Raw genomic sequence first — 18,122 nt, forward strand, 5'->3', positions numbered from 1 at the left:
ATTGCTAGACAGAGTTCACATCCACCCTACAGGACAATTCCTCCTTCCTTATATTCTACTTGATGCCTATAAGCAATTTCCTGATGGACTGATTGTCAGTAAAGCATCGTTAATTTTAAGGAATTTGTTTGATTTTCTATTAGCCATTATGGCTTTATGTTATATGGGTCCATAAGAGTGAGTTTGGCAGAAGCTTATAAGGTTTATTGTATGAAAGCTCCAGTCTGATAATGATCAAAATAATCATGTATTTCATCCTAATGTATGAATGTCCTAGTTCTCTGAATGCACTTCATTTGTCAAATATCCTTTTCAGTAAACTTGTCAAATGCATGATGCTCATTGTGACATGACTGATACATATAACGTAAAGATTTGCAAAAAACTCTTCATAGTTACTATGTTTGTAGGTAATGTATGTAATTCAGAGTTATATAAAAAATTTAAAGATTCACATGTTCCAAGGTCAGGGCCATTCAAGGTCATTTATAAAATAAATTGTATGGAGGAATATATATCTTGTCAACAGAAATTTTCTATATTTAGTAAGAGAATAAGACTGTACAAGTTTCTGATTGAGCTATTTAATGTTAAGAGAGACTTCCTATTCTCCTTAGCCCAGTATAAGTGTAGTATCTAAGTGTAGTATGGTCTCATTGCCATCTAGTTACTACCTTCCATACCTCAATAGACTTATGGCTGAACAGCGCTAGGCTTCAATCCGATCCCATTTTATGTATGGCCATGCTGGGTGTTATTACTTTGAAGTGACCATAGTCTGCTGAGGGGGAATAATGTCTCAAGGAGGGGGCATTAGATACATTGTGATTAACTACAATACAGTATCCTGCTCCCTCAGACTAGCCGGGTGATAGGATTAACCTGGAGATCAATGGTCAGATATATCTACTACTGATGTACAGTGGAGTGTGATCTTACTGATAGGGGAACAAGGAACACATCACTGAATTCAAACCAAGGTTGGATTCTGATAAATGAGCTTATTATCAGGCATGTACTTATTGTCAGGTATGAGCTTATCATCAGACATGGACTTATTACCAGACATGGACTTATTACCAGGCATGGGCTTATAACCAGGCATGGGTTTATCACCAGACATGGACTTATTACCAGGCATGAGCTTATTACCAGACATAGGCTTTTAACCAGACATAGGCTTATTACCAGATATGGACTTATTACCAGGTATGGCCTAATTACCAGATAATGGGATTATTACCAGACATGGGCTTATTACCAGGTATGGCCTAATTACCAGGTAATGGGCTTATTACCAGACATGGGGTTATTACCAGACATGGGCTTATTACCAGACATGGGCTTATTACCAGGTAATGGGCTTATTACCGAAATAGACTTATTACCAGACATGGGTTTATTACCAGACATGGGCTTATTACCAGACACAGGATTATTACCAGGTAATGGGCTTATTACCAGGTAATGAGCTTATTACCAGACATGGGCTTATTACCAGATATGAGCTTATTACTAGGTAATGGGCTTATTACCAGACATGGGCTTATAACCAGACATAAATAAATATGCAATATAGCATCTTCATGAGGGAGAGATATAGAATGATAGAAGGATTGGATTACTGTCTGTATATGAGTAACAGTATTGTCTTTATATCTAATAACCTCACTCATTACCAGGCTAATTGACATGAAACAATTAAAACATCAGACCAGGCTTTACATTTTGATTTAAGATAAAATTGCTTACCTCCTGTTCTGCCTTGTTTGATATGTTATAAGCATGTCTGTTTTCTCATTCTAAACCACATTAAAATAACTCAATCAAAAGTATGTCAAGTTCTAATTTTTCTATTAAAATCTCCTCTTTCTCCCACCGCTTTGTAGATAGGACATTTTTATTTCCCTTGATTTAAAGCAAAATTTCAAATACTCATTGGAAGACAGCATGAGAATTTAGATTTTATAAAGTTCGTAATTTTCATATTAAAATACTGTGTAACCTTCTGTCTCGCTATCAAAAGCCTGAATGTATGTATATTTTGTATTGGGGATTCTGATTCTAGGGGAATCACAATTAGATGCTTACTAAACAGACGATATGCCAAATTAACATAAAAGCAACAGCTCTGCACCAGAAGAATAAACATTTCATGTGCATCATCAGAATTCTCATTTTCAAAATACTAATTTACATATCGTTAGAGTTTGTAACCTTGGTGAACTGTCAATAACAATGCATAAGCGTGATCATTACAAACATTTTTATATGTAACTACTTTCAACCGTCGTATATTATCCTCCGGGGAATGCATTCCGTGTAACTGTTTACAGTCGTTTATCGATTCCTACCATCAAAGTCCCGTAGCCATAGACTATGAAATAGTTCCAACTGTCATCTGCGTCACTGAAAAAAAATTGGTAGAAACCTATAATTATGTGTATGTGGAACATCATCAAATAGTGAAATTCAAAGTTTAGGAAGCATATCATTGGTATAATTGTTGAAGAAAAAAGTGACTACATCGACTGAATCATGACGATACTGCACGATGGATGATACAATTATCTTCAGCTTTTGTCTAGGTCACTGAAGCTCTTGTAAGAAATGGGAATATTGCATGCAGGATAATATTCACGAAAATCATGTATATATCAACTTGTGTTGATCCCAAGTCTGTCATGGAGGAAAAGACAGATGGAAATGACTTTTGCGTGAACTACACAAGTTTAGGATATATTATGATTATTATTCTGAAAGAATTTTGAAATAATTTTTCTTGTGCCTGGTGTGGAAATCAACAAAACATCCTACATTTCACATCTCACACCACATAATACTCTTCTTAGGAATCCAATGAAGTTTCCGCAGTCATATTGGGGAAAGATTATTCAACAATTCATTTGTATTAACCCTCAAGGAAATGGAAGGGAGGGGATAATTTAGAAGCGTGGGGTGCATGGTTGTCTTGTCCGCGTCTGGTTCCATTACATCATATTCCATGTGTGAAATAAATGACCTTGAGATTTACTTCAAGGACACATGTCTGATGTATTGTAAAGAGGGTATTTTTTCCAAGAAAAACAAAAGATTTGATAGAAAAGTCTTTCTATATTAAATAAATATAAATTGAACATAATGGACGTCTTCTTCATATTGTTATCTCAGTTTATTAATTAGATATCTTTTATTAGACTTGAAATAGATTGATGAGATACAATAACGCTTTAATATTGCTATTAATAGATAATGTGGTTAAAAAGATCTTAATTTAGGATGCTATTGGTCTAATAAAAAATGATTAACTTGTCATATTTGATGTTTATGGGCTAATAGTTTAGATGGCTATTTGTTCTCGCTGTTAGAGCTAGCATGATAAAAACGGGAGCATTATTTGACGAACTAGTGGTTCTTTACACAGAAATTCTAGTAACTTAATATTTCTGAATTCTTGGGAAAGGAAAACAATTCAAAAGGAAGATAAACAGATTGCATTGTGTAAAGTTTATTTTTCGTATTAAAAACTTAAGCAACCATGCTTATTTATCATACATAAGTATGTGGTGTAAGAGGCCTTCAGGGTGATTGGTGGTGGAATAAATTAGCATGTATAATACTAAAGCTATTGTGTTTGTTTGATGTATAACTTGAAATACCGGTGTTGACATCAGTAATTAAGTCACATGGAGCTGCGACTCCTTTTTATATTACTCTAAGTATTTCTATTGAACAGAGTTGTATATAGATAAAAATTTAAGCTTCACTTTATACGATGAATCGTAATGTGTTTGATTTGGGATCTAAACATCGTGTTTAATTCAATTTGTGCCGCGGAAACTGGTCATGATGTGTGAGTTGAACAGAACACGGTCAATATTGAAACAAGGTATTTTTCAGGATTGAGTATATTGTTATGACGCCTGGACAAGGGGAATCCTTAATCTCTAGTGTATATGTGTGATCAGTATTGTTATTTGAACAAACGAGTGCCACCAGGAGTTGATGTTGTTATATTACCATTTCTCACTGTTGTTTTCCTGAGTTCAATAACACAGTTACTTACCTTCTACGGCCCCGGGATTAAATGTCCATCTTTTCCATATATACTGGAAATTATTGACATTTCGTCGATGGCTTTATGATCTCTTTTTAAAAGTCAAGAATTGGTGGAATGCAGAAAACAACTTGTGCTCATCAGACAAAACCGTTTGGGATGATTTCTGCTTCAGTGAACATCAGCTAGCTTATAGACAAGTTTTGTGGATAACAAGAATGATCGGATTGAGATAAACAGATAAATCTGATCAAAATCATGTAATAAACTCAACGCATTGTGAAATTGGAATTCCCCTGTAAGAAGGGTGAATTGTAGAGATGTTTATGGGATATGTTGCATCTATTTGTCTGTAATTGGGCCGTACGTTTGGTTTGATAGATATGACTGACGGTGTGTATTGGTAGGAACCGTGTCCCTGAGGAAGAGAGACGTCAGCGTCACAGCAAACACTTCAGTCATACGTTAATAAACTAGCACAGAGTTTAGGTATCAACAAGTGCAGTGTCCCGCACACGTAACGTATTGACGAGCAGTGAATGAACGTTTCTACGATTGTTATGATACGGAGAAACAACAATATGCCTAGTACGATCTGTTGATCTCCACCTAACCTGCTTGATACAGTTGTACATGTCTGTTAGAAGAGTACCACAACTCTCTGATCACACATGTGATTCATTAGAGAGTCAATCAGTACCACCCCACAGTGGCTATTGTAGAATTCCGTATGTCTAATGCTCCTGCCCGAACTTACACAAACACGGTGGCCAAAGCACGTTTTTTTTCTCATCTTTTTTTTATCTGATATGTTTTGTGATCAATTTTGACTCTCATATAGAGATGCAGAGACTGCTATAGGCATAGAACTTATGGATTACTGAGCGAGGGCTGGAAAGGCCTAGGAGTCCTATAAAACCACGGAATCTCTAATATTACCCCACTGTCAGATATTTGTCTCTGCGTACAGTTGGTGTCACGGGAGTAAAAGGTAGCCGAGAACAATATCAGCACTACTCTATCGTGTGACTACCCCGATAAAACACAAGCTAGGCTTGTGCAGCCTTTTAAAGTTGGAATTTTACCGATCGAGGAGTGTTCTCAGCCACAGAATATGATGCTTTCTAACTAAATTGAGATCAGGTTAGGTCTAAATTGTGATTTATTAATTGAAGACTGGTTTCAAAACAATTTTAACTTGAAAGAATTAGAATTGGAAAGTATTATAAGGTTATCATATAGATTCTATTTAACATTTTTATGGTTTGAATTTTCAAAATTTTGCATCATTTCTTTAAAAAAAATTTAATAGAAATATAGATCATTTAATAGAATTTCTTCTTGCTTAAATAATTTTTTCACTAATTGAATAAATTGCTAGGATTTAATTTTGATTTGGTCAATTAAGAAATCTGGGCATGTTATCACACAACTTGACAAAGTGAAACATTATTAGCTTATAAGTTACTTAAAAACTTGCATATCACCACCCTTATTCAGTCAGAAGACTTGCATGTCATTTGAGGGATTGTTCAACAGTGACTTAATGGATTTGATAATGACATCAAACTGATCAGCAACATTCAGTTCAAGGACCTTGGACCAGCTAGTGTGATCCCTGAATTATTCAAATCGCTAAGAGCTGCTAATCGAGGAACTAGCATCAAACCAATATTTTGAAACTGTGTTAAAGCAGAAAAGAAAACGTCATTAACAAAGAGATCGTAACCCAAGAAGGATTTGTTTTTGTGGCATATTTCACCTTTCGGATACGATTAGATGAATGGCGATGTTGTCACTTCCCGTCTCTGATTTGACAGCCTGCGGGAGTAGACGGCGACACTCATGGATATGGTAAGTCTTATCACATCCTTTATTTCACTGTAACCTAAGTAACCTAATTATCGTAAAGGTGTATGAGTCTGGCTTCTGTGGCACTGGTCTGCATCTCGGTGGTAATCAACATAGAAAATAACTCAGGTCATCTAATATAGACTTAATAGGAGGAGTTTTGGAGGATCACCTTATATAAACATAAATAGGAGGAGTTAGGGAGGATCGGAGGAGAGATGAATTAGAGAGATGATGATGGGAGGGTGGGGGGAAAATAGGAGGTGAGGAGTCTGGAAGGTTACAGGAAACATAGGGGGTGAGGGAGGATTAGAGGAAAAATAGGGGGGAGGGGATGATGGAAGGATTCAAGAGGGAAATTAGCTAGGGGTGGGAAGGAGAGGGTAAGAGGGGAAAATGGGGGTGGGGAGGGGATGATGGAATGGTAGGGGGAAAACAGTGAAGGGGAGGCGGAAGGGTTAGAAGGTATAGGGTGAGGAGATGGTGGGAAGGTTAAGGAAAAAAGAGAAAGGGGGAGGGGATGGTGGGATTCTAGAGGAAAGAAAGTGAGAGGAAAGGAATTGTGGGAGTGTAGAATAAAAGATAGAAAAGGGGAGGGGATTGTGGGAGGGTTGGAGGAAAAACAGGGAGGGGGATGATTGTGGGAGGGTAGAGGAAAAATAGAGAGGAAAAGGAGTTGTAGCATTCAAAAGGAAAATTGATAGCTGTGGGGGTAGAAGAAAATTGGGTGGTGAGAGATTTATAGGAAAGTTGGGAATGAATTTAAGAAAAGAAATACAGAGGATGGGAGGGTTTGAAAGGATCTAAGGTAAGACAACCTGTGTAGGGAGGGGATGTTGAAAAGGTTAAAAATGATAGGGAGGAAGAAGGGGAGGGCGATGGAGATTTGGTAGGAAAGATGGGTAGGGGAGATGGAAAGACAAATGATGGACAGATGGGTGGAGTCTGTGAGGATGGAAGGTGACACAGGTAGGGAGGGTCATGGTGATATGAGGGCCCAAGGAGAGAAAGAACGTAAGGCAGCTAGATCGAAGGCAGAAAGGTTGGGTTTGTGGAGAGAGTTCGAGTGAATGAGGGCTCAGGAAGGATGAGTTAATTATATTTAAGAGATAGATCGCGGACTTAAATGTGGATAGTGCTGGATTTGAAGGTCATAGGGATTGTTAATTAGCCAGAGGCGGGCCAAACCACAAAACATTGATTTTAAATTATTTGCAGATCAAGAATGAATCTTGTATTCTTGGGAAAATATTTTTAATGTGAACTTTTGAATTATGAAAGAATCTGGATTCCCAGAGCTATAAAACGTTGTTTTAGTGGATTTCTAAAGAGAAGAAAAAAATTATTCTGTTTTCTTATTAAGTTATTTGACATGAAATTGAATAAATGTCAGAGCAATCAATCTGATCAATGGGGTTAGAAAAAAAAGCAACAATTGTGCATTTCTATGAGGGCTTCAGGGACCTGCACAACGCTATCGTAATCATATCTGATTTTAATTGGCTTTGTCAGTGGTGTGATCAATTGGTAGGGCACTTTGGGGTTATCAAATAGTATATAAAAATGGAGGAAATTTTAATATTGAATAATTAGTTAATATCTTCTCTGCTAAACAGGAACGTGTTGTAGAATTAATTCCTAGTTCTTATGGAAGAATCCTAATCCAACATACTTTTAAATATGTAATTGAATGGTTTAAGCCCCAACACAAATTTATTGATGAATGGATTGTCTTGCCGAAGAGTACAGTGGATTGCTGACGCTGTGATTTTAAAGTTTGAAATATGTACCTATACAACAGATTGAAAATGGCAGCAGTACATGAGGATTTGTTCCAATCAGACCCTTGGCACCTTGTTATAAATGGTTCTGTTTATTGAAATTGTCTGAACATTCAACTTTTAGTTTCCTGTTATTTTTCATTTCTATTTGTTGGATTTTTAAGGAGAATTCAATTGCCTTGTTGTATTTTACCAGAGACTTGAGCTAATCATTTTCTCCTCAACAATAACAAACTGTCTAGAATTTTACCATTGTGTATACGCTGTCAGTTTGATTTTGATCAAGTTTTTCAGTGTCACAATATTATGCAAGAGTTATAATCTATGAAATCTATTGAACGAACGTTCTGTACAAAATGAAATTGAATACTAGTGCTGTCGGTCTCAGATCTGCTTCTGCAAAGTATTTCCATGGGAATACAGTTTTGTATTGATACATATCTGGAATATGACAGATTTTGACGATTTGAACAAGTCATTTACATATTTCAGAATAAAAAAAAAAGTAAATGAATTATTCAAATTTATTAATTTACAAACAAAAAATCTATAAGGACAATTTATTTATGTGTAGAAATTACGAACTGCTTCAAATCAAGTTTAACCATGAATTGCAGAAGAGAAATTTTGCTAATTGATTGATTAGAATACTATAGTTTCATGAATTTTTATTGATCGTTTTATTTTCTCTCCCAAACGAAAAAATACTACTTTGTTATGCATCCAAACTGACATTGACATATGGTGATAGCTGTTTTATGTTGTAATTTAAAGCCAAAGAGATAGTATGTGTATATTTCATGCACAGGTACATATAACATACAGCATTTTGAATGAAACTTTCGACCCCATTCATTGATTTGTTGTAGGTGTTTTTGACCTTGAATTTATAGTTATTACAATACACTTCTGTACCACAGAGGTCAAATAAGTACAACTGTCCAATAAAAACTTATCCATGCATATCTTAAAAGCCATCAAAGATTTCATTTTGAATACATATTGATTTAATTTTGTAATTTAAAGGTCATTCTGTGTGACGATCCTAAGGAAAAATGTAAATTTTCCGACCATAAAAACCAATCTCGGGCTTTGACATTACGTTGTCGTGAGCGACCACTAAAGGTACACGATCCCAGTCCGTAGTGGAGTCAGACGGCCTACTCTTTAGCTACAACCACTCTCATTACCGCTATTCAATTAGAAAAAAGTCTTTTGCTGGCCAGTTTTATATAGTGATAATTAAACAGGTACGGTCTCCGTGGCGACTAAAGGCAGACTGGTGGTGTCTACAGTAAGTTGTAGCCATCTGACATGGCCGACCTCTAATATTGGTTGGCAAGTTACACCGATTGACAATCAAAGATTTCTGCTTGGTTGGCTCTAGTGTCATCCCCTGATTTGTTCCCGGATGAAAGTACGCCTGCCCGTGCCAGCGGCGGTGACTTAGCACATTGATATGGTTAACAGCACTCTCGATACTCTAACGTTTTGAAGTATCGTCTGTTCATCTAGTACTTGTGACGATAAAATAACGTTGTACATATGTTTGAAGGCACTTGCATGGCTTGAAAGTGTTGTTTTGTTGTCAACATGTTTAGTAAATAGTATATAGTGATATGAGGGCTTGCCTTTTGTTAGTGATCTTGACAACATAAAGGACAAATACAATATTCTCAATATACTGGTATTTTTCATGAATTTTTTAATGTAGATCCTTTGTATATAACTAATTGTGTAGCATCAGTTTAAGCCAAGGTTTAAGAGATAGTATGTGTATATTTCATGCACAGGTACATATAACATACAGCATTTTGAATGAAACTTTCGACCCCATTCATTGATTTGTTGTAGGTGTTTTTGACCTTGAATTTATAGTTATTACAATACACTACTGTACCACAGAGGTCAAATAAGTACAACTGTCCAATAAAAACTTATCCATGCATATCTTAAAAGCCATCAAAGATTTCATTTTGAATACATATTGATTTAATTTTGTAATTTAAAGGTCATTCTGTGTGACGATCCTAAGGAAAACATGTAAATTTTCCGACCATAAAAACCAATCTCGGGCTTTGACATTACGTTGTCGTGAGCGACCACTAAAGGTACACGATCCCAGTCCGTAGTGGAGTCAGACGGCCTACTCTTTAGCTACAACCACTCTCATTACCGCTATTCAATTAGAAAAAAGTCTTTTGCTGGCCAGTTTTATATAGTGATAATTAAACAGGTACGGTCTCCGTGGCGACTAAAGGCAGACTGGTGGTGTCTACAGTAAGTTGTAGCCATCTGACATGGCCGACCTCTAATATTGGTTGGCAAGTTACACCGATTGACAATCAAAGATTTCTGCTTGGTTGGCTCTAGTGTCATCCCCTGATTTGTTCCCGGATGAAAGTACGCCTGCCCGTGCCAGCGGCGGTGACTTAGCACATTGATATGGTTAACAGCACTCTCGATACTCTAACGTTTTGAAGTATCGTCTGTTCATCTAGTACTTGTGACGATAAAATAACGTTGTACATATGTTTGAAGACACTTGCATGGCTTGAAAGTGTTGTTTTGTTGTCAACATGTTTAGTAAATAGTATATAGTGATATGAGGGCTTGCCTTTTGTCAGTGATCTTGACAACATAAAGGACAAATACAATATTCTCAATATACTGGTGAACATTTTTAATGTAGATCCTTTGTATATAACTAATTGTGTAGCATCAGTTTAATTTCCTTACCATTGTTGGTCAGATGAATATTCATTTTAACAGAGTTATCTATATATTACTCCTGGAGCTATGTCACAACTGTATTGAGTTTCTGTGATATATTTTCATTTGATATATAATCATTATTATGCCCGAAGGTTTGGCCTGATTTTGATCTCTGTCTGCCATAGTTTTATGTTTGTTCATTAACCATCTGTTTGACACCTGTCAGATTCACCTTGTGACCCTTGCTAATTATTAAAGAAAACATTTCTGTTCTATATTACATATTTCCATTTGTATTTCAACTTTCATAGATATGCTGATAGTTTTGTGACCTCTGGATCTTTACACAAAACATGGGACTTCAGACAGGTTCCACAACATTATGCTCTTTGACCTTAACAATTTATGACCTTTACCTTAGCATTATGCCCTTTGACCTTAGCATTATGGCCTTGACCTTGGTATTTTGTAAGGTGCATTTTGTGTCATTCTCTACAACAACTATTGTTCTTTTTGTCCTTATGTAATGATGTCCAGTGGCACCACTAAATCTGGATACAGTACATAGCACATGGGATCTGCATATGTGTCAGATTTTGCTATATAGTGACATCTAGCTATATACCCGGTAGCCAGATTTAGCTATGCTACTGAACATTGATAATTACATACCATGGACATACAACATGGGTTATATAACACATATCAGGCTTTGAAAGTGTAGAAACCAGAGTTTCCAGAGACAAAAACATGGCTCTTCAGGTAGTATCTGATTACATTACCCATGATATTAGAAAGTTAAGGATGCTACACCGCTGACAAATGGTATTGTTTTGCTGTCAAAAATGGGAACCAACACTTAATTCAGTAGTTTCTTCAGTTACACAGTTTACACTTTTTTTTAAAGTTTCAGCTTCTTATTTAAATATTCAAGATAATTAATTGTGTCTTTAAAAAAATTCCATCCTGTTATTGTTCAAATGATGAGTATTGTTTATGCTCTGTCATCGATGGAGCCTCTTAAAGCTTGATGGATGAATGGTGGCAGAATGTCATGACACAAATTGAAAAGGTGGGCCACCAATGGTCTTTTCATAGAGTGTTTTTAAAAGCTTTGAATTTGTTATGGAAAAGTGCACCAAAAATAGCAGTATAATATATAATTATGAAAAATTCAGAATTGATTGAAATATCATACAAAATAATAACGAGCTGACTTAATTCTGTCGAGTGTCGCGATAAACACTCTGATTAAACAAATAATGAAGTTATCAGAACTTAAGCCAGCACTATCCAAGTGGTTTCATAGTCATTAATTCACACATTCACCAACTAAATGTATGGATTGAGAAAATTGAATGAATCTTTAATGAATCCATATTTTAGTTCAGACGATGTCTTCCATATTCAGATGTCGAGATCAATCCAGTTTGATTCAACAATTGATCTTATTCAAGTGCGTAATCAGTAACTTCCTGTTTGCTATGGTAACTAAGCCTTTTGAACCCTGGGACGGCCTGACGGTGACGGAATGTGAGTTTTGTTTCACTTAACTTACCCATTAACTGTATTGTCATTATTTTGGATTCGACAGCTGATCAGATTTACCTTTCACGATGAGTCATAACGAGGCTGATCGGATCTCGCCATCATTAGGACAAAATGAATGTACTGGTAGAGTTATCATCATGTGCTGAACCCATTTGTTATACATAATAAAACATTTTATTACATTTATTTTATTAGTGGCGGTATGGAGGCCATTGCTACTCCAAATATCTCATTTAATTGGTTCATATTTTATCACCAGAAGAAATACTGGATATGGAGATCTTCTTTTTTTATACATAAAGAGTGCCTTTCTAGTCCTTTTATACATATAGAGGGCTTTTAGTCCCTTTATACATAATGAGGGCCTTTAGTCCTTTTATACATTAAGCCTCTTAATATTTTCATATACATAAAAGAGGGCCATTAGTCATTTTATCCTTCTTTTAGTACCACTTTAATTTACTTAATGAGGGCCTTTTGTCCTTTTTATACATTTATAGTGGGGCCTTGGTCCTTTTGTACATATACATAGCCATTTGAACTCTCTTCTAAAGTTTGACCCAGTGGGATTGAGCTGAAACTTACCTGAAATGTATCCTGAGAGCAAAGTGTTGTTATTTTGGGGTCGATCCTTTACGCCACAGCCGACATCTTGATAACAATTTTTTGGAACTTCTCTCAATATTGGAAACTTGCATGAAATGATCCTGACATTACCGACAAATGTGTTGTAATTTTTAGGGTTCCGAAATCCAGATGGCCGCCACTGCCGCCACATTTAGTAACTTCCGTCAAGTTATACCGGTGCGCATTTGGCTGAAATTTGAAATGAATGGTCCCGACAAAGTGTTTTTATTTTCGGTCGATCAACGATTAGAGGACGCCACCAGGCGCCACTCTTGTACATGATATGACATGGTCCCGACATATCCAAGATGGCCGCCACAGCCGCCATATTGAAAAACACAATTTAAATTCTTTCAAGTTCTACCGGTGCGATTTGGCTGAAAACTTGCATGAATTGATCCTGACATGGTCCCTGACAAAGTGTTGTATTTTATTCGGGTCGATCCGAAATCCAAGATGGCCGCCACAGGCGCCATCTTGTGAAACACATTTTGAACTTTCTCAAGTACAGATTTGGGCTGAAACTTGCATGAAATGATTGACATGGTCCCGACAAAGTGTTGTTATTCTTTAGGGATCGATTCGAAAATCATAGATGGCCGCAAAAGAAGCCATCTTGACAACACAATTTGAAATTATTATCAAGTTAAACTAGTGCGATTTGGCTGAATCCTTGCATGAACACTGATTCCTGACATGGTCCAGACAAAGTGTTGTTATTATTTTTCGGGTCCAAATCCGTAATCCACGTTGACGGCAAATCATTGCCCATTATTGAAAAACCACAATTTTGAACTTCTTCTCAAGTTTTATGGGTTCGATTCTGGATGAATCTTGCATGGAAATGATATGTCAGTACCGACAAAGTGTTGTTATTTTTCAGGGTCGATCCGTAATACCAAGAATGAGCCGCCACATGGCCAGCCATCTGCGAAAACAACTTTTTGAACTTCTTCTCAAAGTTCGGCTTGGACTTTGGCCTTTGAGGTCCTTTTGTACATAAAGAGGGCCTTTAGTCCTTTTATACATAAAGAGGGCCTTTATTAGTCCTTTTATACATAAAGAGGGCCTTTAGTCCTTTTATACATAAAGAGGGCCTTTAGTCCTTTTATACATAAAGAGGGCTTTTAGTCCTTTTATACATAAAGAGGGCCTTTAGTCCTTTTTTATACATAAAGAGGGCCTTTAGTCCTTTTATACATAAAGAGGGCCTTTAGTCCTTTTATACATAAAGAGGGCCTTTAGTCCTTTTATACATAAAGAGTGCCTTTAGGTCCTTTTATACATAAAGAGGGCCCTTAGTCCCTTTGTACATAAAGAGTGCCTTTAGTCCTTTTATACATATAGAGGGCTTTTAGTCCCTTTATACATAATGAGGGCCTTTAGGAGATTAATAGACCCTTCTTCTAATTTTCTGCATTAATTCAGAGAATCAGTGTAAGGAGGGGGGGGTGTTAAATATTTTGTCACTCCAAAAAACATTTGTCAGAAAAAATGCAATCCTGAATTCAGATTGAAATTTCTACTTCATACGATCAGAGCCAGTGTTGTCATTCCTAAAAGGCATCAAGTAAGGTTCTTACGAGTTGGAAGGCAATTTAAATCTTTGCCGTGTTAATGTTCGTGTGTGAATTAAATACTTAAATCTAATCTGTGTAGATACAAGTATATAACAAAAACCTCGTGTGACAGACACTTTATTCACGAACCTTGGGTGTCGACCTTGGAAGGGGAAGAATAATTTTCTACCATTTATGGAATGGAGAACCCGTTACTTTTCTTTTTTTTTTGAGTTGCAGAATCCATGGAAACCCTTTTTCTACAGTTGGTACTAAATATACTACCATGAAGAACAGAGACGATATATTAGATAAGCAAATTAGCTCAATTTATCTTTTCAAGGTCACAATGACCTTCGCTCTGTGTAACTTAATTATTCTGGGAAGTCAATAGTTGTAACTCTTGATGAAGATATAAGGCTTAGCCTAATATTGAAGGTTACCAGATTCTGTTACCTTTCTCGAGAGAAATGCTTTATTTATACAGAAACTTAAATATGCTTCAAATATGTTTCTATATATTTCAAATCTATAAATCCTTATTGTTTTGCGTCATATTAACAGTCAAGGCCATTTAAGGAAGTGCCAAGCAGGTATAGGTGAAGGAAACCTAGAGTACTCGGAGAAAAACCACCGACCTGTGGTCATTATATACTTAAACACTATGTAACAGAGAATTCAGACTAGTGAATAAGTACTGTTAATGTTATGTTAGAATAAGCTTTACCCCTCATTGGTCGCTGCTTCGTTACCATAGATCGTTATTTAGGACCTAATTAGTTTAAGTGTCGGAGTTTCAAAAGTACACAAGGTTCTGGGTTCAAACCCTGATCAGATAAGATTGCCGTCTCATGTCAACACGAACTGCCCTATGAAGTTTGTTAGGTCATCGGCCAATCAAGATTCTTAGGATGCCGATACATTAATCTAATTAGTCGGCAGAGCCTGTCAGCTAATCTGTCCATACCATGTGAGGAGATTGACCAAATTCTGTATCCAACTGATGATTATCTGTCAAAAATCATGTTCAATTAATGTAAATATTATCTTATAAATCTTTCCATGTGGTATAAGTGACTGATGATCGACCGCAATTTGCATAATTTCATTAATTTGATGCATTTCATACCTACACATTGACGGCTTTTTCTGATCTGATACACATGTATCTGTTTTATGATATCTTTTTATTGTCATTTTCCCTGACGCATTCTCGTGACCCAGTCAACAAAGCACAATACTTGTAAAGAAATCAACATCTAGGTCAGATTTCAATGACAATGTTCATTACAACGTAATCCATTTCAGTCAGTGTACACTGGGAACTGTTGATATCAGTGTTAATTGATAAATAGACAGATAGAGAGCTTGGTGGTGAGGAGTGTAATGTTGAAGATTTTAAACTTGTTTTATTTCAGGTTATGAGTTTAATGGATCTATTGTTAGATGAGTCATTTAAACAAGTTTGTAGAAGTCTAATTTACATGGACATATCTGCTCGTATTTCATCCACTAGCAATCTCCTGTTAAAAGTTTGAAATCTAATTCTCCTTCTGGATTTGACATTCAAAGCTGAGTACTTTGTTTGAGGATGGTTGTAACCCTAATGTGATTTTACTTCTATTTATGAAATCAAACTCCAGTCCCTTTGGTGTGAAATCAATGAGCTGCCACTATAGCACTGAACCAACCTAGTCAGCATGCTTTTTCAAAAGGGTGAAGGGGGAGGGGGGAGGGGGTGTCAGTGCGGCCAAGTAGTTAGGAAGTCCTTCACCTCTGGGTTTTGAGTTTGAATCCTAACTGGAGCACTTGCCAGATACTGACTGCATAAGTTAATGTTTTTTCTCTAGGTACTCTGGTCAATTTCCTCCTAAACCTAGCAAGTCCTTAAATGACCCTGGCTGTTAATAGGACGGTATGACATCAGAGATAAGGTGTTGGTTTAGCTCAAATGCAACACCCTTTTCCATTCATATTTTCCCACCGACAATAGTTCTCTACAAACTTCTCAAAAAATGTAAAAAAAATAACAACAAACCATTAAGTAAATCAATGGCTAGAGATTTGTTTTAACAAGAGACTGTTTGCCCAGAGGACTTTGGTAAATGGTGGTGAGTAGACAGTGATAAAGAATCCTGTAATTTATTTTCTCTCCTTATTTTCCATGATTTTGGTTAGAACTGTGATATTGCATTAGTGACTGTCTCGTGGGTCAGTGCTTACAACATCTCCTTAACATCGTCTTGTACAGAACGGCTGTAGCGGAACTGTAACATCCATTTTCTATTTGAGTTGTAATTGTGTTCCGATAGGTTGGCCAGAAAGTGTTACTATAGTCAAAGTCTGTGCAGTGATTGTCTCCTAACAGCCTAATGGAATGGAAATGCTAACTGTCAGCCTTTGTTTTCCGTGGCATTTCCTCTCTGGTATACTTTATCTTTTCAGCCATGTAGGTTGTCTTCTGTCATGGTCCCTTTCATCCGATTAAAGCAATTGACATGATCCAGCATCTTTTTCCTGCTCAAGTTTCTTTATAGAGTCTATATATCCCCTTTTTTCATCTATCCATTTCCAGAACCCTTATATTTTTCCTCACTTTCTTTTCCCAATCACAGTAACCCGGATTATGATGGACAGTAAGTTGATCCTTGGTGTTGATTTTGTCTGTCCTTGTACTTATCCTATATTCCAGTTCCACATATCAGTGTATTTCCTAAATATAGGTCACAGGGTCACCTTGGTGAGGCAAAATTAGGTCAATATGTCATATATTTTGACCTTTGACCTTCATCAAAGAAACAATTTGGCAATGCAATGTGCACTATACTGCTACTTGTAAAAGGGATGTGTGGAATTGGTTCTGAAAGTGTTACTGAATGAAGCTACAGACATATAAATAGGCTCCTCTAAAAAGGAAAATATGATCTGTATTACACCAGTGGAAGTGCCTTAACTACTGTCACGTAAATATGTTTTGTTTCTATTGAGCATGTGTGTTCACTATCTATAGTTATTGCACAACATATTTCATTGGTTTCTGGCATTTATTGGAAATCAATTTGGTTGTTTGGATTGCCGAAATTGTAACAGCGTCACCGTCAGAAGTATTGTACAGCCCTGATGCTTGTCGAGAAAATTCTCCTGTTGTTTGTCAGGCTGTATCGTTATGTGGGTATCTATGGTTGATAAAAGCATGTCTATTTTAGCGAGTTAATTGTTTGTATCCGCTATCCTCGACTGATAACACAACTTTTCTTTTCATGTGCCGGATTAGATACAACTCGATCAATAATGTCACTTTGAGTTGATGATGTTGATGACCTGTGTATGAATGACACAGTTTACTTGTGAATAGAGTTTAATAGACCATGTCTAGATCACTAAGCACCGCTAAAGTGAATCTCGTCTTATCTCTAGTAGATGTAGATACTGTCGCCATGCCACCAACGAGTCCGTTTATCCAGCTACAATAATGACAAAATGGGCACAGCAACGTTTTCTTTATCCATCTATGTCATTGAAGAAGATCAGAATTGATTTTTTTAAAGTGCAAATTTAGCTTTTCTCAGGCGCGCCTTCAATATCTATTGGTTCTTTACTCCATAGTGAACACATTCCAGATTGCCATGACCAATACAAATTTTCATTAAATGCATGATATGGCGTATCTGAACAAGGAACATGACCCCCGATATGTTTTGTTGGTTAAAACCTGATACTTGGGCCAAGTAATTAAAGGATATTTGGGATGATCCAGTCAGCGTGTCATTCAATAGGAGACCTTCCGTCTTTAATGATTCTCCGATTTTATTGGCAATGTTGGTCTGAAGCCTCAGTACATATAAACATGCTGATCTTTTCCGTTTTCTAATCACCTCCGTTAGATAGCGTGATATATAATTTCAATTTACTGCCTTTGACCATAGAATTCATCAGAATTACTAAAAAGCAAACTAGAGTACTCTAATCCATCTTACTTTT

General features: G+C 36.5%; 1 protein-coding gene across 3 annotated transcripts in view; it reads left to right on the top strand.

The window, feature by feature from the left end:
• Positions 1–18,122, top strand: part of LOC138324751 (3',5'-cyclic-AMP phosphodiesterase 4C-like) — a 267,694-nt gene that overhangs the window by 69,178 nt on the left and 180,394 nt on the right. Inside the window, exon 1 of one of the 3 annotated variants that reach the window (XM_069269871.1) lies at positions 5,773–5,911. The exons of the other annotated variants lie outside the window; for them this stretch is intronic. Within the exon in view, the coding sequence (XP_069125972.1) occupies positions 5,841–5,911 (71 nt within the window). The 5' untranslated portion in view covers positions 5,773–5,840. Of the gene's footprint in view, positions 1–5,772; positions 5,912–18,122 lie in introns of those variants that run through there. 3 annotated transcript variants of the gene reach the window in all.

Source organism: Argopecten irradians, chromosome 6 (genome assembly GCF_041381155.1).
Source record: "Argopecten irradians isolate NY chromosome 6, Ai_NY, whole genome shotgun sequence".
In the NCBI taxonomy this organism is placed as follows: Eukaryota; Metazoa; Mollusca; class Bivalvia; order Pectinida; family Pectinidae; genus Argopecten; species Argopecten irradians.